Here is a 26,417-nt window from a genome sequence, read left to right as displayed (position 1 = left end):
GGGAAGAGATCACGCTTTTTTTTTTTTTCTTTTGATACTCCCCTGTATATTGATCTGTTCGACTGTTTACACATGCTTGGACTGATTACGGGGTTCGTTATGGAGCATAACAGTAGCTTTCCTTTCGGTTAACACGTGGACATGTGAAGAAACGAATCCACGTGAACACATGTGGATTATAATACATAGCACTTCCGAGGAACTTCGTTTTCTTGACCAATCTTTCGATCGTTTCATCTGACCTTTTCATCGAGATTGTTTCTCTAATATAACAGAAACAATGATAAAAATAATTTAAATTATCTTTTTTGTTAATTATATAGTCTTCGAAGGTTTCATTGTTCGTCGCAGGAGCTTCCGAAGAAGATTGCCTTTTCTCTCTCCGTCGTTAATGGTCATCTATAAAAAATCTTCTTCGAAAGGGGATTTTTTTTTCGTGCGGTCGATGACACTGGAATGACGACGCTGATTATTTATAATCGATTAGGATGCTCGTCGACTCGCGTGTCCAGCCTTTCATGTTTCTCGACGGTGAACATCTTCGTCGACCTCCTGCTGCGCGATTCGCGAAAGATCAATACCTCGACGAATTTGCTTCTATTGTGGATAGGAAAGCCGCGCGTCCATCATCTTTATGATATTCATCGTTCATATTATTATTCGATTTTCGATAAGAGACGAATTACACGAATTGGCTCACTCTTACAAATGCGAAACGCAAACTCTCTCATACAAGCACTCATCATTCGGTGTGTTTGTTTGATTTTTCATTGACTTCTTCAGCAACGATGGGTCGTGAATCTCGCGATGCCACACGACTATCGACCGCATATCAACGAAATGAGTCTCAAACATAATGAGTACTTTACTTCGGAAATAGAGAAACGAATGATAATAAAGGCTTGGAAGTAGATAAACCGAAAATAAGCGTGTCCTCCATAATTTAAAAGTAGAAAGAAGATAAATATTAAAAAATAAAGAATATATTAGTCATTCTATCAAATTACTATAATCAATATCGATACTATACGATTTGATGGCATAAGAATAGATAGCATTAAATATTTGTCTTTTTCTAATCCCAAGCCGCTAATAATATGCTTCTGATTACTCTAAATCCGAAGTATTCAATGAATGCAATCCGCAGTTCATTCTGTATTTATAAGTTGATTTACAATTGTGAATTATATAAAGCGAATTAAAACATTCGCATGTATGAATCGAGACGAAACGCAATCCTGGTCGCGCGTTATCAGATAATAACATTAGCACTTGAACAATGAAGGAACAAGCTTTTTGATGTCTTCGTGACTCTCTACTAGCTAATTCATGCTTCTGCTTTATAGCAATCGTTGGTGAGATTGCTTGGATTACCTACCTGCCGAAATATTCATCTCTCTCTCTTTTCTTATTTGTCTTTCTTTTCTTTCTTTCTCGGTTGTATACATATTGGCAACCAAAGAATTTCGAGTCTGGTCAAGAAATATTCCCCCACAATTCTTAGACACGTGAGATTCTCAAGGAAAATGTCATATCGGACGTCGACAGTTTTCCGAAATCCGTTATTGATTTTGATTTATGCATTTTCGTAAAATTTTTATCGCTCGTGATTACAACCGAATTATTTTAATTCGAATATATCTGTATGATTAATTAATAATGACGAAAAAGATTCTACTAAATTGAAGAAGCATAATAATCCTTTTTAAACATTTATTAGTGAAATTTATAAGAAATTTAAAATTGATCTAGATGATAATATAAATAAATTTCAAACTTTTTTCTTTTATCATGTTACATAAGATTCATCTGATCTTTCTTTTTTATAAAAAAAGAGATAAATTCATCTGTTCTCGTGAATGTGCATTATATAAATACAAAAAGTTATTGATATAAATTTAGACAATTTAAAATAAAATAAATAATTTAAAATAAAATAAAATAAAATATGAACTTTGATGTGTGCGGAACATTGCATCTGCCGACGTAATCTTATTTTACATTATCTTTGAACTTGGATTTCTCGCATAATCATGCGAAAACATGTCAATATCAATCTTTCTAAAGCAAACAATAATGACAGAAAATAACGGATTTCGGAAGAGTATCGATTCAACCCGATCGCCGTACTTCCCACACGCACCCATGTTTACCATATAGAGTTTGTTACATCATACAAGGAGGAAAAGAATTGGTTTCAAGTTATCAAATATTAAGAAAAGATTGCACGCATGCCACTGTCACCAGAGTACCACCACCATCTGACTATTTCAAAATTATTAGTTCATATTTGACGAGATTAGGCGAAAGTATATCTCGCGATAAAATAATGATCGCTATACTTTGTCAGTTTCACGCATATTCGATTCTTATATTTATAAAGATGCTGAGATCACGGAAAAATCCCGATTCGAAAAGCATACAAACGAAATTCGCAATTACGTTCGACGTGAAATAATTGAATAACAAATACTACTGGCCAACTTATATTGTACAATTGTGTATTAAAATTATTTTAAAACATCTTTTAAAAAAAATAATGTTTCACGTTCGATAAAAGTTTATATATTGCTATTAATTAAATGTAAATAAATTTTGACAAACCTATTCTAGTCAAACCATAAAATTTTGATTTAAAGATATTTATTTATCGGAAGAATTGTATAGTTATCTTTTTATTAAAAAATATAATTTATTATAAATAAATATTATGTAAGTAAATAGTTTCTCAAATTATTTGTAAAATAATGTAATAGAGAGATTTTTCATATATTGATTTCTTGCAGCACATACTAATACCATAAATGTAACTCACAGCGTTTCATTTTAATGTTCGAAAATCAATGTACGTATTTAAGATTAACATTACATGCAAATAAATCGTGTGTATATATATGTGTGTGTGTATGTATGTGTGTGTAAAGAGATTCGCGCTATACACACAAATTAGATATTTTTCTGAAGAAATTTCCTTGAACCAGCATCAAAAGGTATTTTTTTCTTTTTTAGTATATACACAGAAATATGCTTACAGTTAGTGCGCATAAGGAATATAGTGGTGGCTTTGATCAAGTTATTAAAAAAAAGGAATGTTGATGATTGTCGGCACACATACAGCACTTGGCAATGCTTACTAGTATCTACAGTTCAACCTACACCCGAGTGCCTGTACCATACATTTACATCCAAAACACCATGCACTCTGTACACTAAAGATGTAAATCTCGATATGATCTTGGAAAAAAAATGTAGTTTTTCCACAACAGGAAATGTATCACGTAAATATTTACCGAATCGTTAATGATTAGAAATTCGCTTATAATAAGCTTGCAAATTCAATTTCATTAAATTCAGTGCAAGGAGTAATCATGTCAAAAATCAAATAGCAACACGACAGTATTTTACAGAGCATAGCAAGATCTAATAAATTTTTGATAAGTATATTATATATTACGCGATAAAACACATGATACTACTTGTATAAAATTTTGTAAGAAGCATTATTTTAAAATTCTTTGCTATTTTGAAACATTTTGTTATGTTAGCAAAGATCAAATCTAAAGATGAAAGAGAAGTTATGAGTAAGTCCTCAAATACTTTTATCACTCATTTTGTAAGGCAATAATAAATATTTCCATTCTGAACATTTTATAATTTTCTTCAGATTTAACCTAATCCATTTCTCTAATTATCATTGTGTGCATGTAAGTGATGCAAAGCTGCACAGACTACCAAACCATCGCACAGTTTGATGTGAAACTCAATCAACTACCCCTCAAACTTGATAGATCACAATATCACAATAAGAAGAAATCCCGTCTTCCTTCTTATCATTATTGAGAAATTGTGTTACAGAACCTTAATCCATGAAACTAAATAATATTTGTGTATTAATACTAACGCTTCATGTATCAAGGTGTTTATAATACTATTTTGGTTTTGTACCCACAATACATGCAATTAATCCATCACCATAAAAGTTAGAATGTAGTTTTGTGTATGAAAAAATAGTTATATAATTGCGATTAATGTGTAAGATTTATTTATAATTTATATAACATCCAATATTTTTTAAATATTTAGATGTATATAGATGTGTTTCTCCAAATAATAAAGAAAAACTGCAATTTTTTATATATGTGGACCATGTGTGGATACAAAACTTTGATGTATGTTGCACTGCCATTATTGTCCACTATATACATGTCAATATATTGCTTACTTTATGCAATAATTCTTTCTTTATATAGTTATTATAAGCAATAAAATATTAAATTTAGATAAAGATAAATTGTTTTTTCCTAGTTACAATTTGTATTTTTTTATTTAATAACTTATGTTTTAAATTATGGTTTAAAATATAATACAAGTTTTTCAAAAATTTAATATAAAAATAATTTATAAGATAAATATTAATTTGTAGAATCTATAACAATTCCATTGTAATTACATATATGTATATGTGTATTTTATCGTAATGGCAAAACAACAGACTACATCATATAATTCATATTATAAGAAAAAGTGAACAATCACTCACCCTGTACTGCTTCCTGCGACTCTCTTTCTCCTGAGGTACTTGGTTTAGAAAGCAGGTGTCCTAACAAACAAGAAAACATTTGTATTGAAAACTTATCAAGACATGCACAATTAGCAATATTGAAAATTCTAAGATATTATCATGTATAAAGATACCTACCAACATCTGATTGATGTTTGCCATCCAAACCGTCTGATGTCGATTGACTCGAGTAAAACGTCTGACTGATATCGGGCTTCTGTTCGTGATCAGGCGTGTTCGACGATGTGTCATCTATTGTAATTTTATTGAGTGTATTGTCGCCTATACTCTGATCCTCGTAACTACAGCTGCTACCATCTTGTTCCAGGTATTCGGGCATCTCCAGTTTTAAACTCGGCATAAGGGGAATTATCTCGACCGGGTCGGAGCCCGGGCCAGTCTGATTTTCCAACGTTTTTCCGTCGGGATCCTTCGCATTACTTCCCGAATTCTTTTCCGTATTCGCATTCGTACTATCTCGAGTTTTTCTTCTTTTGTTTGGCGGCACTTCGGGCTGCAATTCGATGGCATGATACGGCATTGGAGAGGATGGTGACTTGTTCCTCTTACTGTCCCCTGTGGATTTGCCACAAGTATTCTGCAGTTGAACTTCAGGCTCGTTGGGAATTTCTATGTCATCCTAAAGATAATAATATAATATATAAGTAATATTTATTAAATATCTATATTTCACCTACAATTTTACATCATTTTACATCTTACCTCTACTAAACTATCGTTATCCTTTCCTGTGCCATCCGTAAGGCCCTGTACTGCCAAAAGTTCTGCCGTTGTGAGAAAGCTTGCTAACTGTTCCTGAACAACATTTACTTCGCCTTGATACATGAAATCTACCAAGGCAGCCAAATCATCGAATTTTACATTACGGAATATTATGACGGGATGCTGACACGGATTTTCCTATAATATAACAAACAATCATTGTAAAAGATATATATTTACATTTGAATGGACAAGTAATAAACCACAACCAGAATTGGCTTACCTTAAATAAATCTCTAAAATATGTACTACATGCTGACAAAAGCATTTTATGCGCCCTAATCCTTTTGCCTTCGCAGCTTAGAGTGACATCTACGAGATCTTCATCTGTCCTCAATGTGTCAAAAGCACAAGTAATATGTTTTAAATAATTATTCCACCTAAGAGAGAATTGTTGACTGGAACCCATGTTGCTTTTCTGCAAATAAAGTCAATTTCTTGTTAGACTATTTAGATTGTAATATGCAAATTTTTATCGCAATGGAGCAAATTTTAATTAAAATATATATAAAATTTAATTAAATAAGGCAAAAATAAGAATAATCATAGTAGTATGTATATTCTGTTTCTTGTTATAAAATCTAAGAGTATAAAGTAATTATTTTATTTTCCTTTTGCATTAATCATAATATTGATACATAATATTTTGCTTTAATTTAGTAGAAATATTTCATTTATATATAAAAAAATTTAATGCCTATGAACATCGTATATATATATATATATATACTAAAATGCTATCACTCCAAAATATACAAGAAAATGTAGAGATATGGCTATGAAGCAAGAAATCCCTTAATTCAAATAAACATTTCAACACAAATGGAGTAGTAATACTCCGTTATTCAAGGAAGTTTACTCAAAGAAAATCTCGCGTTAACAAATGAAATCCTACCTTGACCGTCCTCGGGGTGTAGAATGTAAATCGAGAGAGGAATCCTGAGGGAATCTCGTATCGCGACGGCACGAGCGAACAGTATTAGAACGCTGTCGCGAGACCGATTCGCGCGGCGAGCAAGTCGAGGAGGAAGAGACGGAGGAGAGGAGGAAGATCAGCCGCACCGTCAACCCGCGTAGATCCAAACTAGTCACGGCGCACTTGGCGTAAAATAAAAACTGTAAACAGCCGTACTGGCCACACTCTCATGGCACACCGTCGAAATTAACACCGTGGAGGACCCCGTCCCTAGCGCGTCGTACACTTTTATTCTCCTCGTTTCCCCGCTCTCCTCTATCTACTCTCGCTCTATGCCTTTCTCTCTCTCTCTCTCTCTCTCTCTCTCTCGGGCTCTCTTTCTCTCTCGGGCTCTCTTTCTCTCTCAATCAAGCGATCGCGTTCGGTTTCAGCCAGCGAGCCGCGCGTCGTTATGTAATTGCATCGCGCTCTCGCGGCGTCCTGCGCGCCCGGGGAACCGTCCTGCGCCGAATTCGCGTCGTGTTCCTTCACAACAAGCCACACTTCGTAGGCGAATGACAGCTGGCGGCCATTTTCAGTACGGGAATACGCGTAGAAGATGCGCGGGGAGGCCCGACCACCCTTCCCCCACCACTATCAAGCCTTTTTTCGTCGCCACTAGCGGCCGCGAATCGTGCGCCTGCGTCGTACGTTCATTGGCCGCGTTCAGTTCTTTCTAGGGACTCTTGACAATTTCAACGCTCGAAAACAAATTCTACTATTGGCTATTGGATATTAGACAATTTAGAGGCAGTTTTTCGAAACATACTGAAAGTCGCCTAATTGAACACACCGACTGAATTGTGTCAACTTGTGTCAAGTGTCAACTTGTCAACTGTCAACGTGTCAACTTGTATCATATAAAGCATTCAATGTGATAAATAATTGAGATGATGTGTAGTCTGTGAAAAATGTTAATTAAAAATACAACTCTAATATATATTATAAAAAAAAATTATTGAATTTTCAATTAATGCAAAAACATTATTCGTAATGGATTTACCAGTAAATGAAGAAAATCTGCAACAAATATTGGATAAATTGTCTGAAGATGAGGTTCGGAGAATTATATATCAATTTTTATTTAATATATGCAAATTTTTGTGTACAAATTATATTTTGTAATTATATCATTCATTTTATATTTTGTAATTAAAAGCTACATTTATTTTACATTTATTGTGCTGTTGAACATAAATAATTATCTTATCTGTACATATTAGAATTTTCCCTAGATATATATTGCTAATTTATCATATATTTAACAAAAAATAAATGTAATGACAGGTTTCTATTAAGGAAAATCTGGATACAATCCTTGCTCGACAATGTCACGTAGAAGCAAAGCTACAAAATATTGGTAAAGTATTGCCAAATGTCATAGTAATACATACAGAAGGAGAAAAGTTTCGTGATATGATTATTCGTACCAATGAGTTAGCAGAGAATGTTAGTGCTAAAGTGAGGCAATTAGATTTAGCAAGAGTAAGTTATTTTGACCAATATCATATTTAAATGGAAATTTATAGTCTCTGTAACTTTTCATGAGTTTATAAATATTATAATTTTCTCTAATAGAGCAGAGTATGCGAATGCCAAAGTAGAGTAAATGATATACTAGATTTGCAATTATGCAGTGAAGGGGTAGCAACTGCACTGCGCAATGAAGATTATGAGCAGGGTGCTGCTCATGTTCATCGTTACTTAGCAATGGATCAGCAATTGCTGGAAAGAACAGCTGAGGATATATCGGGAGATCATATTAGTATTAGTAGTTCTCTGATTACCCTGCAACAAGCTGCAATGGAATTGAGGGCTGTTGTTACACATAAGTTTGATGAAGCTGTAAAGTCTGAAGACCTGGCATCTGTTGAGAGATTTTTCAAGATATTTCCATTATTAGGGATGCATTTAGAAGGACTAAAGAAATTTTGCAGTTACTTGTGTACCAAAGTATGTGTGATAAATGTATTAGATATATATATATATTATATTTAAAATTATACATATTTGCCAAATATAATAATAAAGTTTTTATTAAAAGAGGATGACACATACACACATATTCAAGCCTTTATTTTTAATATTAGCTACAGGAGACTTCACAGAAGAATTTACAAGCGGCACTAGAAATCAAAAATAATGATAAGAGAGCAGATGTTATTTTTGCTGACACTATGACTCTCTTATTTGAAGGAATTGCACGTATTATAGAAGTACATCAACCAATCATTGAAACTTATTATGGCCCGGGTAGACTTTCAATGACAATTTTGATTTTACAAAAGGAATGTGATAGGTAAGCTTATTTGGCTGATTCTATATCAATTTATACAGATTTTAAATAATTATTAATTCTACATTTAGACAGGTCAAGAAGATTATTACAGTATTTACAAAATATAGATGTATATCTAAGAATATACAAATGGTAAATGAATATTTACGAAAACCGAATCCTGAAAGATTTGATCCCAAAGAGCTCGATCTCCATTTGGGAGAAATTACTATAATGCATGCAAGAGCAGAACTTTATATACGTTTCTTAAAAAGAAGAGTTAAGGTATATGTGGAAAGTTATTAATTATCTATCTTGCGATATATTATATAATTAAGAAAATTTAAACTTATATATGTATATATATACATATAATATATTTGCAGAATGATATAGAGATTAGTACAACAGATGAAACACAACGTACAGAGTTGTTCAATGATTTTGAAATGGCTATGAATAATTCTGAGTTGGCGCATGGAATGCAGGAATTGCTCGGCGCTTATCTCGCATTAGAGAGATATTTCCTCGAGGAGAGCGTGAATAAGGCCTTGGGAATGGATGCATTAGATCCAGATCAGCAAACTTCCAGTATGGTTGATGATGTTTTCTTCATAGTACGGAAATGCATACGGTATATATGGCTAGACTTGTATATACAATATAATGTTTATATTAATTGAAAAAATAATAATACAATTTCTATAGGCGCGCTATGTCGAGTTGGAGTATAGACGGCGTCTGTGCCGTCGTCAATATGGCTTGCGGCATTTTAGAAGGCGAGTTTGCGAACAAATTGAGAAATAAACTACGCCAAGGATATCCCGCAGGTTATCTGGATCTGGCACAAGCATACAGCGCTCTCCAGACGAGTATACAGCATGGTCGTTTGCAAACGTCAGACACGGAATACGCTCGTCTTACATTCTTGGTAAAGCAAAATCTACAATTTATTCATTATTTGTACGATAATATAATAGTCACATTTATTAAAACATATCTTTACACAATTTTATTATATATCTATAATAATTATTTATGTTTTATTTGTGTGTGGTTTATTTAAGGCATATTTAAATAACACCGATGTAAGCACAGAGTATGTAGAGACATTGTACAGAAGTCTCAATGCAGAAATAGATGCAACGTTCCCCAATATGCAAAAGAAGGATAGAGGCAAAATCGACAGTTGTTTAGCTAGTCTGAAAGCAATTGTACTAATTTTACGAGGCATCATTGATTGTGGTCTGGAACAGTTACGTGTTAGCGCTGTGAAACCTAGAGTTACTCCATGGGTCGATGCATTTCTATCTATAGATCATCATATTAATGAAGTATGTGTTCTGCAATAGAGGAATACAAAAAAATTTCTTTTCTATCTTTAAATATAATGATTGATTTATATAGGATGAATTGTTGCGATACGAAACAGATGAGCCATTTGTACAGACATTAATCATGAACCTGGAAGGACTACTTCAAGGATTCAAAGGTAGTTTATCACTCTCCAATTACGATGCACTTATAGGACTTCTAACTGCAGAAGTTACAGCCCGTTTAGAGAAGGTGGTCTTAAAATCGACTTTTAATCGAGTATGTACACTAATTTAAACTATTGTTTCATAATCTTTTTTATTGATAATTTTTCCATAATTAGTTTTATTTAATGTCTTATATATAAATAGTGCTTGTATTTTTTAATCCAGTTTTTCAAATAACATAATGTTGATAAAATAAATTTGCGAATTTTAGGCAGGAGGTCTGATATTAGACAAAGAAATAAGATCGTTAGCCAGTTATTTGGCAGCTGCCACATCATGGTCAGTGAGAGACAAATTTGCGCGTTTATCGCAGATTGCTACTATTCTGAGCATAGAGAAAGTGGAGGAACTCGCCGATTATTGCGGCGCGGATGCTATTGCGTGGCGATTAATACCGTCTGAAGTTCGACGTATCGCTTCTCTAAGGATAGATTTTCGGCCAGAAGATATTAAAAGATTAAAATTGTAATTTTTTTCTGTCATCTTTTGTTAACTTCTTGTATCAAACATCAAGCAATGTGCTTGCAATTAAATCAAATATTTATGTTATATGAGTTATATTTCATATGTACTATTAAAGAATAAAATATATATATAAATGTTTATATTCTTTCATCATTTTTTAATATTTTAATATTTAATTTCATATATTTATATAAAGATCACAATTATGAAAACTAATATATATCTCTCTGATATTACCAACTGTCAGTAATCGATGTACGACCGTTGGTAAAGTAAATTACACAATAGCGACTAAATTTTTTGAAAAAGGACAAAACAAGTGCGCTTGTAATTGCACCGATTTTGCCGAAACTGCGCGTTAGTTGGCGAGCCTGTTTTGGACTATCGTGCCGCCATTTTCCGTTGCAATTAGCTACAGTTCACTACAGTTCTACGCTTTACATTCCGGAGATTGCATTAAGAATACGAGACATGTCTTCTGCAAGCGGTGATGAAGCCGAGCTCACGCTGGCTGAACCAGGTAAGAAAGGAATTCCGTCGAATTGTCAATCAGTCCGATCGATTGCCAGGCCGTTGCCGAGGCAATCGCTCGTCAAAGACGTGCGCTCGGCGCGATTGCCCAGCCCACGAGACCGCCATTTCGAAGTGGCGTCTTGTATATGTACAGAACAATACAAATATTTCATTTACCTTTTCAGTGAGACGGAGGTCGGGTCGAGTTCGGAAAACGACAGTAGTAGCTAAAAAATCACCAGTGAAGAAACTTCTTGCTAGGGCGACGCGCTCTCCCAGAAAAATTCACGAGATCGAAGAGCCTGAGGTATAGGTCTTGCAAGCTTTCGCAACCGGTTGCACCGGCATTGTTTAGCGTTTATTACTGGTTAACTCGTGCTTTCTTATTTGTTCACTGAAATAAACTCAACTGGTAAAGCGCACCAGTCTGACTTTATTTTCTTTTCATTTTAATATATTCAGGGCCACTTCGATCAAACTCAGGTTAATTTAATTGTTGATTAACTTACAGGACAACTAAAAGCAGAATTTTAAAACTTGTATTATATATGAGAATTATATGAGAAGAAGTAGTTAGAAATTTTTATATTGATCTTTCTGTAAGTTAATCAATTAAATTAATCAGAGTTTGGTCAAAGTGACCTTCAGAGTTATGAAGAAAGATATCTGTGAATTAGATTAGTCAAAAGAGCTTTTTGATACAATCTGCATATGATTGCAGGAAGAAGTACCTACTTTGGAAGAAGGCATAATGGAAAATATGCCTGAGAATGGAGTTCAACGGTTATCAGACATTATTATTGAACAACGCAGTGAGGAAGATACGCCTATGTTGCACTTGGAATTGGAGGATTCTGAAGACACTAATATACATGAGATAAGCATGAGTCAAAGCGAAGAGATAGAGCAAGATGTAGAAGACATGGTATATAATATACAAGATATTCTTTGTTTAATTGCAAGATTGAGATTTAATTTTCCTTTATTCTTGTTAATTTTTTAGATGAATGAGCATCTTGCTATTTTATAATCATATCAATTGATAACATAATATAAAATATCTTTAAACATTGTAAGTAAATATTATTAAAATTAATCAATTTGTTGCACAGGGCCACTCTAACATAAGATCAGAAGACATAATTATAGAGGATAGTAGCATGGACAAAGTGGAAATGCTGACCGAAGACATTGAGATGGAGGGTCAAGACATCGGTAATAATGATTTAAATCAGCAACATGTACTGTTTGATTTTCAAAAAGTTATTAATGAAGTTAAAGAAGCCATTAACGGCAATACAATGACGATCCTAGAGACAGAAGAGGTAGATTCGGAGATATCCACGGATACTGCTACCAGAATTCAAGTTATGGAAGTTGAAGATTCAAAACAAGAAATATCGGAAGATGTAGACACAGTTATAAGCAAGGTAGAACCTGATATGGAAATATCGCAAAGTGATTCTCTCCCACGTATAGAGATAACCGAAGCCGTTGAGGACGATGCCGATGATGATGCGAAGAAAACGGAACCTGATATGGAAGCAGTGTCAGAAGATGAGTTACCGAATGAAGCCACTACAAAGGTAAGATTTATATTACATTTACATTTTAAAGATATATATAATTAACATTCTTTTTACATTTTATATAATAAATCCACAGGAGCCTGAGACTGAAGCAGTTTCTGACGAAGAACTGCCAGTCGCTGCCCCAGCAGACTTGGGTGAAACTGAGTCTGTATCCGAAGACGAATTACCACCGGACAGTGACAAAAAGAAAAAGGGGGCGAAATTGAACAAAACGCCTGAAAAGAAAACCAAAACAGAAGCTGGAAGTGAGTATTATTTCTATGACATTTCATAAATTTTTACAGTTTGAAACTGATTACACGTTTATTTATACATTTCTTGTACTTATAGCCAAACGTAAATTGAACGCAGAAGGAGAATATGATCCCAGTTCTCCAACATCTGAGAACAATGATGAGGCACCTGCAAAGAAGGTCGCTTTATCGAATGAAGCAGATACGGGAGATAAGCAAGAGACCAAGCCAGCATCGCCGAAAAAGAAAACACTACCTGAATTAGAAAAGTATTGGAAAGCCGTCAACGAAGATCCGTCTGACTTTACAGGATGGACATATCTTTTACAATATGTTGATCAAGAAGTAAGTAAAAACATTAAAATTTTATTTTATCCTAAAATTCAATTTTTGTGTGTCAATCGTTCTTAATTATTCTTAATATTTAATTTAGTATTAAAAAGTAGTACAAGAATGTCATCACAAAAATAAATAAGAATACCATGATATATAAATTTAATAATGTTGGTAAATAAATTTATTAGATGAACTATTATTTAAACAATTCTGGTCTTTCTATTGCAGAATGATGCAGAGGCTGCACGCGAAGCTTATACCAAATTCTTGGAGCGTTATCCGTATTGCTATGGTTATTGGAGAAAATTCGCCGATTACGAGAAGAAGAAGGGCAACCCCGAAAATGTCCAAACGGTGAGTACAATTATATATTATGTTCATTAGGCTATCTCTCACACATATGATATCATTATAATATTAATCTATAATGAAAATAGCTCGAGTTAGGAAGACGCGTGGGCAGTGTGCACGCACATAAATATGGTTTTCCCTTCCAACAGCATAGCACGTCTTGCGGCACCTATTCGACTCTCTTCGTTTATAATATAGTTATTTATTTACTTATTATTCTGCGATACAAAAAAATGCTATATTACATATTTTATTATCTTACCGATATATATATCAATTACAATACGTATGTCGAGCGAGATGATGAGCTAGTTGTTTCCAATTTATTTTGCGAAGCGCCTTGTCTTGATTAAAAAAAGAAAAACTGTGTTATATTTATGTAAGCATTTGTATACACATAGCTTACTACAGAAAGTATTGTAAAACTTAAGCATAAGATATATGCGCTATTCTTACTTTATGTAAGTAAGATATGTCGGGTTGGGGGTTAAGTCAAAGTCAGAGACAAAGACTTAGGACACGTGCACGTGCCAGAGAGGGAACAAGAGAATGTGGCGGAAGACACAGTGGCGCCCAGATCGGAACACCCCCTGACTTTTAAGGTGAATGCACAATGCTCTGAAATCTCTGTGTTAATTAAATCTTTTTATTTACAGTACGCGTACGATATGTGAGTACACGTTGCTAAAAAGAAAAAAAAAACCATAATGCTTAACGAAAGCTAAAAGCAAAATAGGTATAAGATTTACCCGCCGATAAGTCCAACCCAGTTGTAAGCTGTTCTAAAATACGATCCGGAAATCCGTTACCGCAGGTGTTCGATCAAGGTCTGAAAGCTATTTCGCTAAGTGTCGACCTATGGCTCCATTACATCAACCACTGTAAAACCGTCTACGAAAAGGATGAAGAAAAGCTCCGGGAGCAGTATGAAAGAGCTATACAAGCTTGTGGACTTGAATTCAGGTAACAAATTTAAAAATTTCTTCTAAATTTGCATTTAGAAATATAAATATTTCCACTAATCAATATAATTTTATCAAAAATAATTAAATTATTGCTTTAGTATTTTAGTATTTTAGTATTTTTTTGCAATAAGCAAATATAATCCTAATAATAAATTATTAGCAGGAAATAATCGAGTAACGTAATATTTCCATGTAAAACAGATCAGATCGTCTCTGGGAGAGCTATATAAAGTGGGAATTGGAGGGAAAACGTTTGAGCAGAGTAACAGCGTTGTATGATCGCTTATTATCGACGCCTACCCTTGGCTACATTTCCCACTTCGAGGCATTCCAGGAATTCGTATCGTCCAATTTACCGAATCGCATCCTAAGTGTTGATGATTTCCTCGCGCTGCGTGCTGAAGTGAAAGCCCTCCTCAAGTCGGACGATACCACCGCAACATCCGCTGCCGATGATGCGCCACCCGGCGAGGAACCGCCGCCCCATGAAGTACCGCCTACCGATGAAGAGACACGTGCCATCCGTGAGAAGATCATCAGCAGCAGACGCAAAATGCACAAGGCGAACGTCAATGCGGTGGCAGCGAGGTGGTCCTATGAGGAAGGGGTGCGTATCATGCATTCATATGCAATTATATATACTCATAAAAACTAAATTTATAGATATTGAATAAAATTAGACTTCTCAATTTCATTGCACTGAAACGTTTCACTGCTGTAAATGAATAAAACTCCCTCTCACTGAAGTTCTAGAATTACCTATTCACGCAGTAAATGTGGATCCATTGTAATACAAAAGTCAATCTTTTACAATGTTTTGCATAGTAAGTAAAAAAAAAATATATTCCAAATTAAAAGATCTCAAATAAATTGATATCACATTGAACAAATAAAATTTGAATTAATTTATAAAATCTATATGGTAATATGGCATGGTTTGTATGATTAACAGATAAAGAGACCCTATTTCCATGTAAAACCATTAGAACGGTGCCAGTTGAAAAACTGGAAGGAATATCTCGATTTTGAAATTGAACAAAAGGATCAAAATCGAATAATTATCTTATTCGAAAGATGTCTTATAGCTTGTGCACTTTATGATGAGTTTTGGATGCGAGTAAGTAAATATCCCTATATATATATTGCTGTAATCTTATAAACAATATATATATTTGCTTTCTTTCCCTTTGTACAGTTTGTACGCTACTTGGAATCATTGAAGGGTGATAACACAGAAAAAATCCGAGACGTATATTCGAGAGCTTGTATGGTGCATCATCCCAAGAAACCGAATTTGCATTTGCAATGGGCGATCTTCGAAGAGGGTCAGGATAACTTCGAGAAAGCCGCCGCTATATTAGAAAATATTGATAATGCATTACCAAATATGTTACAAGTGGCATACCGACGAATAAACTTGGAACGTCGTCGTGGAGACTTGGAGAAAGCATGTACATTATACGAGAATTACATTAGCAATAGCAAGAACCGAACAATTGCTAACAATATCGTCGTGAAATACGCGCGGTTCCTATGTAAAGTTAAGAATGATGTTGATAAGGCGATCAAAGTATTAATGAAGGTATGTTTAAAAACAAAATTACTTTTTTTATCAACTATCTATATGCCGACAAACCTGCATTTGGCGAGATTAATATATTACTGTCGCATTACTTACAGGCCACGGATAAAGACAAAGATAATCCTAGATTATATCTGCAGTTAATAGACTTGGCAATGCAGCGAACGCCAGTCGACACCCTAGAAATAGTAGGTTACATGGACATGTTTATAGAAAGAGAACATGCGGATCTCGAACAGAGAGTACTTTTCGCACAACGTAAAGTAGAATTCCTAGAGGATTTTAGTCCCGACATTCGGCAAGTGTTGAAAGCTCACGAACAATTCCAGAAATGCATCAAACAAGCGAAAGAAAGGAAGAAGACGAAGGGCGAGGACAATAAAACGTAAGTGTACTTGCAGAGAATCTACAATGAAGACATTAGCTAATCTTACAAAATAATTTTAGGCAATTTTTATCAAATAATATAATTTTAACAACCACGTTGATTAATCTGAAACATAAATATTACTATTATAAATATAACTAATATATCATTCCTGTTTTATTGAAATTGATTGATTAAAATAACTATATATTATAAATATTTTTATATTTACAGAATTTTTTTAAAAGTATATTATAATTGCACTTTTAATAAAGAATGACGTTATAATGTTCATATATTGCAGCGATTCTTCGCCTCCGAAGAAAGTGAAAACTGACCAGTCAAATGTGCCACCTCCTCCGTCCGTGGGTTCACAGTCTTCATACCAGTACAGTAGTGGTCCGAGTGGGCCCTATCAGTCGCCACAACAATTTCAAGGTGGACAGTACAGTGGTCAGGGTGGCTATCAACAAGGTTACCAGCAGTACCCACCTCCATCGGATCCCAATTATGCCAATTATCAAAACTGGCAGTATGGTCAAGGCGGACCGCAAGCTTATGGACCTTACAATCAATGGGGATCTTACAATTATTATTAATATGGATCATATAATCGCCCTTAAGGCTTCTAAAACTCATTGTTAACTATATGTGTCTGTACATTCTTTAGTATTTTATTTTTGCGATATTTAGAAATCATCCGACAGAGAAACTATTAACTACATTTAAGAATACCTCGGTATCTTGACATGAGAACTTGTATATCAGTCTCTTTCTGTATCAATATTTGACGTCTTGCATGAATATCATCATGTATATCAAATAAACTGTACATCTGTTAGCAGAATTTTACTCCTGGTGTGTTACTTTATCTTTCTACTTTATTTCACATCAAGAAAAATTAATTACCGAGATTTAATAATTGTTTTAATACAATTTTTACCCAATTTGAATTATGTACTAAGAACTAGAATACTTTATATTAAAAGAAAACCAAAATTTAATAAAATATGTCTCAAAAATAAAAAAATTAAATTTTGATTGGAAAAACAAATAAGAGTAGAACTGCTGCTGGCATGTACAGATTTTAGGATATATATATGTGTTCACTTTAAAGCATTACAATTTCACAGTGCTGGCTGCTGAATGTGAAGATGAGTTTAATGGATTATACATATATATGTCTACGACTTAATAAATTATAATCCTGTCATAACTGTTGCATAACACACAAAGTTCAATAATTTACTGTGTCTTACAATGTATTGCAACATATTGATTTCATTACAAATGATAGTGAATCAAATTTCTACAAAACATTGTCGATTTTGTTACTTTTTACGAAAAAAAAAACTAATTGTTGCAGATCTTAATCTTCTCTATTTTTCCACATGTAAAATTTTACTATTACTCTGCTATTCATTACCGTTATCGAACAAGATTTATTAATCAATGCAAGATATTGGAAGTAATCTATGAAAAATATGTTTTTCATATCATTTCGAGTTTATGATTCTTCAACAATTAAAGATTTTGTTACTTTTAATGCATATATAAAATATATCAATCAATTATATTTCGATAACATTTGGTAATTATTAAGTTAAATCGCAATTATAATTTATTTCCATAAATAGATGAGTTTTTACTGATGATTATATGCTGACACATAATTTTACAATTTTAAAATTTCGCGATTGTTTACACAGATGTTTTGATCTCCTATTCAATATATATGTGTATTCATAATTAAAATCGGAAATTCAAAAAACTTAAATAATTTGTTTTTCACATAAATTTTGCGCTATAATAAGAAAATTTTGTACAAAAGAAAAGAAAATTTATAAATTGATTTCAAATTTATTCAACATTTTCACACATTTTCGCATACACATCATTATTGAAGGTTTAATAACACCAATTTTGGTTTTGAATATATTTACTCGAATATGTTAAACATTTGAGATATATTAAATTGACATAGTTTCATATAGTTGTCTTTTTATATTGCGTTCAATAAAGATTGACACTACAGACGTTTTCTTGTTTCATTCATATTTTTTTACAAATGATTTTTTTTTTATTTTACTTTTTGATTGAGTTAACAAATCGTACAAAATTAAAAATCTCCAGGATCGATTTATGCAAGGCTGGAACTTGTTATAAAACCTCTAAAAAAATGTTAGCTGTCTCTAACACAAAAATTGCAAAATATATAGCTGTCAAGTTTTCACGCTTTATCTTAATTTTTATCTTTTAAAATGCACTTAGCAAAGTTCTATTTAATATTTAATATCTTCAATTTTTCTAACTTTTCAACATTGTTGCATAATAACATACTTTAATTATTTATATATTATATATTATCTGTTTTGTTTTGCAAAAAATTTGCAGAATTACTGCAGAATTATATAAATCTCGAACTTTTCAACAAATAAATAGGATTGTCGTCAACGACTATATCGTTTCCATTTCAATGTAAATATGCAAAAAATTAAATTTTGCTCCGATTAAACTCTTAGGCATATATATATTAAATGACTCTAGAAGATTCATACGCTTGCCAAATATTTGAAAAATTAAGCTGAATTATATGTGGATATTATAATATATGCTATGGATAGTGTGAAAATAAAGTCAAGTCGCACTTGTCAAATATTTGGCAGGTGAATGTATCCGAAATCGACATTCAAAGTTAGTAAAAAAAGATATATATATATATANNTATATATATATGTCTAATGTATAACTTCGTTTAGAATGAATATACAATTTATATATATATGTATAAGTTAATTGTCATGAGAAACTTATTCATGTAATTAATTTCAGTATTAAACAACCACGGCACTTGTAGCCATCGTATTAAGCCCGCAAGTGCCATCTCCGCGATAAACTCTATAATATCCTTGTTCGCCCCAATGCTTTCCCCAGCTGTTTTTGATAATCCAATATGGTAGTTTTTTGTGGAAAAGTGGATATTCTGAAAGAATATTAGACTTAATGTTGTGGGCGTTCAATGATTTTGACATCATTTTAGTGAATCTCCTTGACAATGTGAGTTAAAAATATATAAAAAAAAATATTGATTTTTAGCTGAATTTTTTATTATTGGATTATGTACTTTATATTTATATTGACAGAATAGAGATATAAAAACAAGATTTGATTAAGTTATCATAAACTATAATCATCAAGAATATTAATTAATATTTTTCTAGATTTTTATAAGAAAGAAAATATTTGAAAGCTTTTTCCCAACAATTTCCTAACAGAGTTTGTTAAAAACTATTGAGGAAAGGATACATACCACTTGTACCATATCCTACAATGAGTACGCCATGGTCCAAGTTCTTGGGATTGCAGAGGAATTTAAAGGGATGCGATACGCCGCCGACGTAGAATTGCATGGCATTGGCATTGATGCCGATAGAAATCGGACCATTTTGTACCAACCACTGCGCCATTTGCGTCTCATCCGACGTGACGTTGACAGCGGAAGCCAGTTGTACCTTGGCCAAATTTCTCTTAAAGTGGCACTTCTCGTTCTCCGCCTCATAGGGATAGTCCGACTCCAACTCGAGACCACCCAGTTTCTCAATAGCCCTGTACGCGTTGTCCGGTAGACCGCCACTGCAACCTTCATCTAGATCGTCGCAATCAACAAGTTCCTGCTCGGAGAGAGATAGCAGCTGGCCGTGCTTGAGCGCATACTGGCCTTCGACGTTGCCTGTAACCGAGAAGGCCCAGCAGGAGCCGCACATGCCCTGATCCTTCACTGAAGTCACGACGCCCTTTTCTCGCCAATCGAATTTGGGTGGCAGCTCAATGTCCGGGATCTCAGCTTTAGGCAGAGGAATATCGTTCTCCGATTGCAGGTCCGGTCGCAAACCAAGATAACGCGATCGAAACTCTTCGCGCGATATGTCCGCGAACATGTTGACGTCGTAGTAAGCGGTTCCCTGCTCGGTTTTACGCAGCAGCTGTATAATATCGAGATTTTCGCGGAATATTCTGAATCGTAAATTCCTCTCCTCCGGCGTGGAGTACGTTCGATTATAGGTCGCTACGAACTTGTTGAACTTCTGCTCGATCCTTACTTCCTCAGCAATCTGTAGCATCTTCGGGTTGTAATTAACGCCATGCAGGGACCGCTTCTTTCTGCTTGTTGGCGATGGAGGACATGTGATCGTTATTTCGGGTGAACCCTGATCGATCCACGGTCGCGCCCACACCGTTATCAGGCACTCTTTCACTTCGCTTCCAGCCTGCAACTGGCAGTTGTCTTTGGTGCCCTTCGGGCAATTACTAGTGCTCAGTTTGACCTTGATCTTATAAAGTTTACCGGCGACTACCTGGGTGCTTGCCTCACTGATCTCCACTATAAATGGCTCATTCGGACTGTCCGATTCCTCAGAAATTTTGCGTACTGCTTTGTCAACATAATTTTTAATTTCAGCATCATTTACAGATATCGCCGTGGGTGCACCGACTAATCCTCTTTTCATCAGCGATCGTTTCCTTCTATTAACGATATCCGTTTTATCGTTCTCGATATTTAAATCCTCCGTAGAAACCTTCTTTCGTTGAAATTTCTCCTCCTTCACAGCTTCTCGCGTATCGGGTACAACATTTTCCGCTTTGACGGGCAGATCAAAATGCTCCAAGAATTCTCCGAATTCCTTTGCCTTGTCTGTAAAACCAACAATTTTCTCATCGTCCTGACTTCTGTTCAGTACTACCTTTACATTCATAGATTCCGTCACAGCAGCTTCCTCGGATTGCTTCGAGGGCGTCGAAGATGCGTGGGTGTAATTATCGAGCAAATTTCTCAAGCCTTCGTAGGCATCAACTATCTCGGTATTGGATGATTGCCTTTCATTATATTTGACCGTAACTAGAGACTGACTCTCCAAATCTGGCTGCTGAGATTCATTGCTAGTGTTGACGCGAGAATCTTCCGCATCCGTGCAATTATTCTTGATGATCTTAGAAGACATTAGTTGCCACGGTCGTTGCTCAAACGTAACCAGGCATAGCTTGATCGAATTGGTCGTTCGCAGCGGGCATTCTTGCTCCTGCTCCAAGGCATTCTTCAGACATTCTGACTCGCCTATCAATAACAGCAATTGATACTGTATCATATTGGACGAGACCGGTACCGAACGGGTGACTTTCACAATGCTCATCAGTTTGTGCTTGTAATCGTTCGTGGTCTGCTCGTCTATCGATCTCAATGCTTGATCGGCATAGACTAGAAGACTCGGCAGATTCGGATTCAATTCGTATGGACAACCTGGACAGTAGTTGTTGCTGGAAGCACGCATAGCAATAAACGGTCTGACGTTCTCGTCTCCAGTCTCTTCAATCTCATGATCCAATTCGACGCTTCGATTGTTGTTCATCTGTTCAGTCTGGTGAACAAAAATTTCTCCCGCGTGATCCACCAAGCTCTCCTGAGTGATCCGAGAGTCTTCCTGATCTTGATAACTCTGCTGTTCCTGCGATGTGTCATTTTGCGCTTCGGCCGTATAAAAGTACATGCACTGAATAGAATCTTTCAGTGCCTCTATATTGTCATCTTCTATATCGCCCTTTTGTTTCAGATCGATCGTACAGGCCTCCCTGGGACAAGATTCTGTTCCACATATTGGTTTCATATAAAATGTAAACTTGTATAGCTTGTAAGGCGGCTCATCCTACAATCATAATAATAGAATTATTTGTATGCTAACAATAAGTAAAAAATACGAACTATCATAATCAATCAATTTTATCTCAAATATAATTATTACTATAATTAGAATAATAAACACTATTTATTATTCTGGCTATTATAGCAACTGTTATGCAATTATAATATAGAATGGAAACATATTTTGTAAAGCCAGTAATCTGCTGCGTAATAACATTCTTTCTATATATATTTTCAACTCAGTAGTATAAGCTGGCCTGATAACCCAGAATATCATTATCTTAGTTTATCATTGCTTCAAGATACATGTACAGAAATATACATAGACCGACATAAATTAACGTACAGATATATGAAGGAATACATTTAACCGTTATCAGGCACTCTTTCACTTCGCTTCCAGCCTGCAACTGGCAGTTGTCTTTGGTGCCCTTCGGGCAATTACTAGTGCTCAGTTTGACCTTGATCTTATAAAGTTTACCGGCGACTACCTGGGTGCTTGCCTCACTGATCTCCACTATAAATGGCTCATTCGGACTGTCCGATTCCTCAGAAATTTTGCGTACTGCTTTGTCAACATAATTTTTAATTTCAGCATCATTTACAGATATCGCCGTGGGTGCACCGACTAATCCTCTTTTCATCAGCGATCGTTTCCTTCTATTAACGATATCCGTTTTATCGTTCTCGATATTTAAATCCTCCGTAGAAACCTTCTTTCGTTGAAATTTCTCCTCCTTCACAGCTTCTCGCGTATCGGGTACAACATTTTCCGCTTTGACGGGCAGATCAAAATGCTCCAAGAATTCTCCGAATTCCTTTGCCTTGTCTGTAAAACCAACAATTTTCTCATCGTCCTGACTTCTGTTCAGTACTACCTTTACATTCATAGATTCCGTCACAGCAGCTTCCTCGGATTGCTTCGAGGGCGTCGAAGATGCGTGGGTGTAATTATCGAGCAAATTTCTCAAGCCTTCGTAGGCATCAACTATCTCGGTATTGGATGATTGCCTTTCATTATATTTGACCGTAACTAGAGACTGACTCTCCAAATCTGGCTGCTGAGATTCATTGCTAGTGTTGACGCGAGAATCTTCCGCATCCGTGCAATTATTCTTAATGATCTTAGAAGACATTAGTTGCCACGGTCGTTGCTCAAACGTAACCAGGCATAGCTTGATCGAATTGGTCGTTCGCAGCGGGCATTCTTGCTCCTGCTCCAAGGCATTCTTCAGACATTCTGACTCGCCTATCAATAACAGCAATTGATACTGTATCATATTGGACGAGACCGGTACCGAACGGGTGACTTTCACAATGCTCATCAGTTTGTGCTTGTAATCGTTCGTGGTCTGCTCGTCTATCGATCTCAATGCTTGATCGGCATAGACTAGAAGACTCGGCAGATTCGGATTCAATTCGTATGGACAACCTGGACAGTAGTTGTTGCTGGAAGCACGCATAGCAATAAACGGTCTGACGTTCTCGTCTCCAGTCTCTTCAATCTCATGATCCAATTCGACGCTTCGATTGTTGTTCATCTGTTCAGTCTGGTGAACAAAAATTTCTCCCGCGTGATCCACCAAGCTCTCCTGAGTGATCCGAGAGTCTTCCTGATCTTGATAACTCTGCTGTTCCTGCGATGTGTCATTTTGCGCTTCGGCCGTATAAAAGTACATGCACTGAATAGAATCTTTCAGTGCCTCTATATTGTCATCTTCTATATCGCCCTTTTGTTTCAGATCGATCGTACAGGCCTCCCTGGGACAAGATTCTGTTCCACATATTGGTTTCATATAAAATGTAAACTTGTATAGCTTGTAAGGCGGCTCATCCTACAATCATAATAATAGAATTATTTGTATGCTAACAATAAGTAAAAAATACGAACTATCATAATCAATCAATTTTATCTCAAATATAATTATTACTATAATTAGAATAATAAACACTATTTATTATTCTGGCTATTATAGCAACTGTTATGCAATTATAATATAGAATGGAAACATATTTTGTAAAGCCAGTAATCTGCTGCGTAATAACATTCTTTCTATATATATTTTCAACTCAGTAGTATAAGCTGGCCTGATAACCCAGAATATCATTATCTTAGTTTATCATTGCTTCAAGATACATGTACAGAAATATACATAGACCGACATAAATTAACGTACAGATATATGAAGGAATACATTTATATATTGGTGCGTTGATCAACAGAAAAAAAAAAAAATGTAAAATGTTATGTTATCTTATCCAAGTTCATTAGGAGTTTTGTTTAAGATCACTCATTAATTACTGAAGAAAATGAAATAGTTTGCAAGAGCCTATAATAGAGAGTTACACATTTTAGTTTCAAATAAAATAAAATTCCTTTTTATTTATTTATTTATTGCTTGAGACTTTTGGTTTTTTCATAATATACATATTATAAAATAATGTATTAATTTATACATCAATTTTTAATATCATATAGAATGTTTTATGTCTGAATATAATATCCCGTAAATAAATTTGCTCCAATAATTCTCTAAGAATTTAATACAAAATAAAAATAACAGTTTTTTTTATTTTTAAAGCCTTAGAAACAACATCTTGATTCTCAGAAAAAATTTTCATCAATTATCTTTCCAGGAAATAAAATCATTATAATTATGCAATCATGTGACACACTATTAATTCCTTATACATATCCTCTTTATAAAAGAAATCCTTTATGACAGCAACATTATGAAATATTATCTAATAATTATTTTCAAAAAAAAAACATGTAATCATTATATATATATATTCTTTTATGTAGATATTATTGTCATCTGTTTATGTATTATATAAAATTTATATATTATACACAAATCACATAAATATAAACAAATTAAACTGCATAATATATTGTATAAATAATATATTAACACAGATTGGAGTTACATATTGCAGCTTAACTTTTGTAATGCATTATATTTGCAAACAAAGTCCTTTCTGCTGTTGACTGCTGACTGTCACCAAACAAAGGAAGATTAAATCATCTATATATATATATATATATATAAGATCTTATGTGACACATGACCATCTTCAAAGAGAAAAATAAAAGAAAAACGCAGCAGAATCTCAGATATCACACTTGATATGTCCGTACAATACGATATCAAGTTTTTTTCATAAAACTTTCATGAAATCGTATGGGCGTAACTCACCAATTCCTGCACACTTATCATCTGGCCGCTGCTGTACCGGTGATGCGTAGGCGAGTGTTTATTCAGGGCCCTAAACGCCTTCACCCACAACATTCCTGGCACCCCAAGCACCGAGTCGTCATAATTCAATGAATTCGTTCGCGTTGCCTGGGCGAAGATACACGCCAGAAAAAGGAGCGCCAAACCCGTACGACTTTGTGCTGCCATTTTACGGGACGCGCGTCGTCGCGCGTTCTACCTCCTTCGATTACTCACGATAGACTAAGGCTTGTTAAGATCGTATTACAATCAACTGCGTACACTCGACTACACTGAACCGGATTCCATCTGTGTCTGTTTGCGACTTGTTTGCGACTAACGGTGACTGACTCACGGATACGCGGCCGTCAATTCTACGAGTCTGTTCCTTTTATTTGCACTATATGTAGTCATTGCAAGCGGCAAAGCAAGGTGACAATTGTACGTGATAATTCGCGCTTAGTCGCGAATATTATTACATGCCACACATATTTAGTCAATTTAACCGAATTCAGTGCAATCAAATAATTAACGCGCTGAATGTGAGGAAAAATTAACTGCGTACGATGAAATCAGATTTAATTATATCTCGCATGCAACTTGGGTTTTTTCCGCATTCAATCATTGAGAAAATACGGAAACTGCCTGAACGAAAAAAAAAAAAAATTATTTACTAGATAAAGAATATATTATATTATTTCTTTAATAATGTCATCGGATTAGAAGTCATCTAGAACAAAAGAATAAACTGTAATGATTATCTATCGCATAATTTTATCAACCTTTTATTATCTCAACACTATTTTATAATAAAGTCTTATCTAAGGATCTTTCAGCTATATTGCAATTTTGCAATTTGTATATTTCACATTCTAAAGTATATAGGAAAATTATATATATATATGCATGTTGCGTGCGTAATTTTCAATATGGCGTGTTCTAGATTGCGTTCAGAAATCTATCTATGGATAAAGAAGCGTTT

The 26,417-nt window shown here is 34.5% G+C and overlaps 4 protein-coding genes across 10 annotated transcripts in view; 2 read left to right on the top strand and 2 right to left on the bottom strand.

Moving 5' to 3' along the window:
- Positions 1 to 6,908, bottom strand: part of LOC115234779 (broad-complex core protein-like) — a 38,449-nt gene extending 31,541 nt beyond the window's left edge. For 2 of the 6 annotated variants that reach the window (XM_029806106.1, XM_029806103.1), the window contains exons 1-5: positions 6,240 to 6,897; positions 5,568 to 5,762; positions 5,285 to 5,482; positions 4,700 to 5,201; positions 4,541 to 4,600 (exon numbers count right to left, since the gene is read on the bottom strand). In XM_029806106.1, coding sequence (XP_029661966.1) covers positions 4,541 to 4,600; positions 4,700 to 5,201; positions 5,285 to 5,482; positions 5,568 to 5,753 — 946 coding nt within the window. In that variant the 5' untranslated portion in view covers positions 5,754 to 5,762; positions 6,240 to 6,897. Of the gene's footprint in view, positions 1 to 4,540; positions 4,601 to 4,699; positions 5,202 to 5,284; positions 5,483 to 5,567; positions 5,763 to 6,239 lie in introns of all 6 variants that reach the window. The other 4 variants (XM_029806101.1, XM_029806102.1, XM_029806104.1 and 1 more) reach the window with 4 other exon arrangements.
- Positions 6,909 to 7,069: 161 nt separating this feature from the next.
- LOC115234778 (conserved oligomeric Golgi complex subunit 4) lies at positions 7,070 to 10,721 on the top strand. The gene is made up of 10 exons (XM_029806100.1): positions 7,070 to 7,355; positions 7,587 to 7,784; positions 7,878 to 8,252; positions 8,390 to 8,598; positions 8,667 to 8,862; positions 8,964 to 9,211; positions 9,286 to 9,508; positions 9,645 to 9,911; positions 9,985 to 10,170; positions 10,330 to 10,721. Exons 1-10 carry the CDS (start codon positions 7,293 to 7,295, stop codon positions 10,585 to 10,587), a joined length of 2,223 nt encoding a protein of 740 aa, XP_029661960.1. The 5' UTR covers positions 7,070 to 7,292; the 3' UTR covers positions 10,588 to 10,721.
- Positions 10,722 to 10,942: 221 nt separating this feature from the next.
- On the top strand, positions 10,943 to 17,735 carry LOC115234795 (pre-mRNA-processing factor 39). Of its 2 annotated transcripts, XM_029806133.1 has the most exons (14): positions 10,943 to 11,103; positions 11,282 to 11,403; positions 11,818 to 12,021; positions 12,209 to 12,311; positions 12,411 to 12,682; positions 12,762 to 12,933; positions 13,019 to 13,266; positions 13,486 to 13,611; positions 14,423 to 14,571; positions 14,775 to 15,180; positions 15,526 to 15,690; positions 15,769 to 16,155; positions 16,254 to 16,540; positions 16,827 to 17,735. In XM_029806133.1, the coding sequence occupies exons 1-14, from the start codon at positions 11,055 to 11,057 to the stop codon at positions 17,119 to 17,121; spliced, it is 2,985 nt and encodes a 994-aa protein (XP_029661993.1). In that variant the 5' UTR covers positions 10,943 to 11,054; the 3' UTR covers positions 17,122 to 17,735. The 2 variants fall into 2 exon arrangements, with proteins under 2 accessions (XP_029661993.1, XP_029661992.1); XM_029806132.1 differs by having other exon boundaries at positions 12,209 to 12,682.
- Positions 17,736 to 18,366: 631 nt separating this feature from the next.
- On the bottom strand, positions 18,367 to 26,051 carry LOC115234774. The gene is made up of 4 exons (XM_029806094.1): positions 25,418 to 26,051; positions 22,589 to 24,052; positions 19,833 to 22,221; positions 18,367 to 19,505 (listed from the first exon to the last, which is right to left on the bottom strand). The coding sequence occupies exons 1-4, from the start codon at positions 25,622 to 25,624 to the stop codon at positions 19,357 to 19,359; spliced, it is 4,209 nt and encodes a 1,402-aa protein (XP_029661954.1). The 5' UTR covers positions 25,625 to 26,051; the 3' UTR covers positions 18,367 to 19,356.
- Between the last annotated feature and the right edge of the window lie 366 nt (positions 26,052 to 26,417).

The sequence above is a fragment of the Formica exsecta genome, unplaced genomic scaffold (genome assembly GCF_003651465.1).
Source record: "Formica exsecta isolate Colony F162 unplaced genomic scaffold, ASM365146v1 scaffold207, whole genome shotgun sequence".
In the NCBI taxonomy this organism is placed as follows: Eukaryota; Metazoa; Arthropoda; class Insecta; order Hymenoptera; family Formicidae; genus Formica; species Formica exsecta.
The sequence above is the reverse complement of the archived record's forward strand: the minus strand, read 5'-3'. Positions and strand labels throughout refer to the sequence as shown.

Coding starts and splice junctions, on each gene's coding strand:
- LOC115234778 (XM_029806100.1), top strand. CDS start 7,293: ATGGATTTACCAGTAAATGAAGAAAATCTGCAACAAATATTGGATAAA. Junction 9,212..9,285: donor ATAGTACGGAAATGCATACG/GTATATATGGCT, acceptor CAATTTCTATAG/GCGCGCTATGTCGAGTTGGA. Junction 9,912..9,984: donor TAGATCATCATATTAATGAA/GTATGTGTTCTG, acceptor TGATTTATATAG/GATGAATTGTTGCGATACGA.
- LOC115234774 (XM_029806094.1), bottom strand. CDS start 25,624: ATGGCAGCACAAAGTCGTACGGGTTTGGCGCTCCTTTTTCTGGCGTGT. Junction 22,222..22,588: donor TGAAAGAGTGCCTGATAACG/GTTAAATGTATT, acceptor TTATGATTGTAG/GATGAGCCGCCTTACAAGCT. Junction 19,506..19,832: donor TGTAGGATATGGTACAAGTG/GTATGTATCCTT, acceptor ATATTCTTTCAG/AATATCCACTTTTCCACAAA.
- LOC115234795 (XM_029806132.1), top strand. CDS start 11,055: ATGTCTTCTGCAAGCGGTGATGAAGCCGAGCTCACGCTGGCTGAACCA. Junction 12,683..12,761: donor CGAATGAAGCCACTACAAAG/GTAAGATTTATA, acceptor ATAAATCCACAG/GAGCCTGAGACTGAAGCAGT. Junction 16,541..16,826: donor AAGGGCGAGGACAATAAAAC/GTAAGTGTACTT, acceptor CATATATTGCAG/CGATTCTTCGCCTCCGAAGA.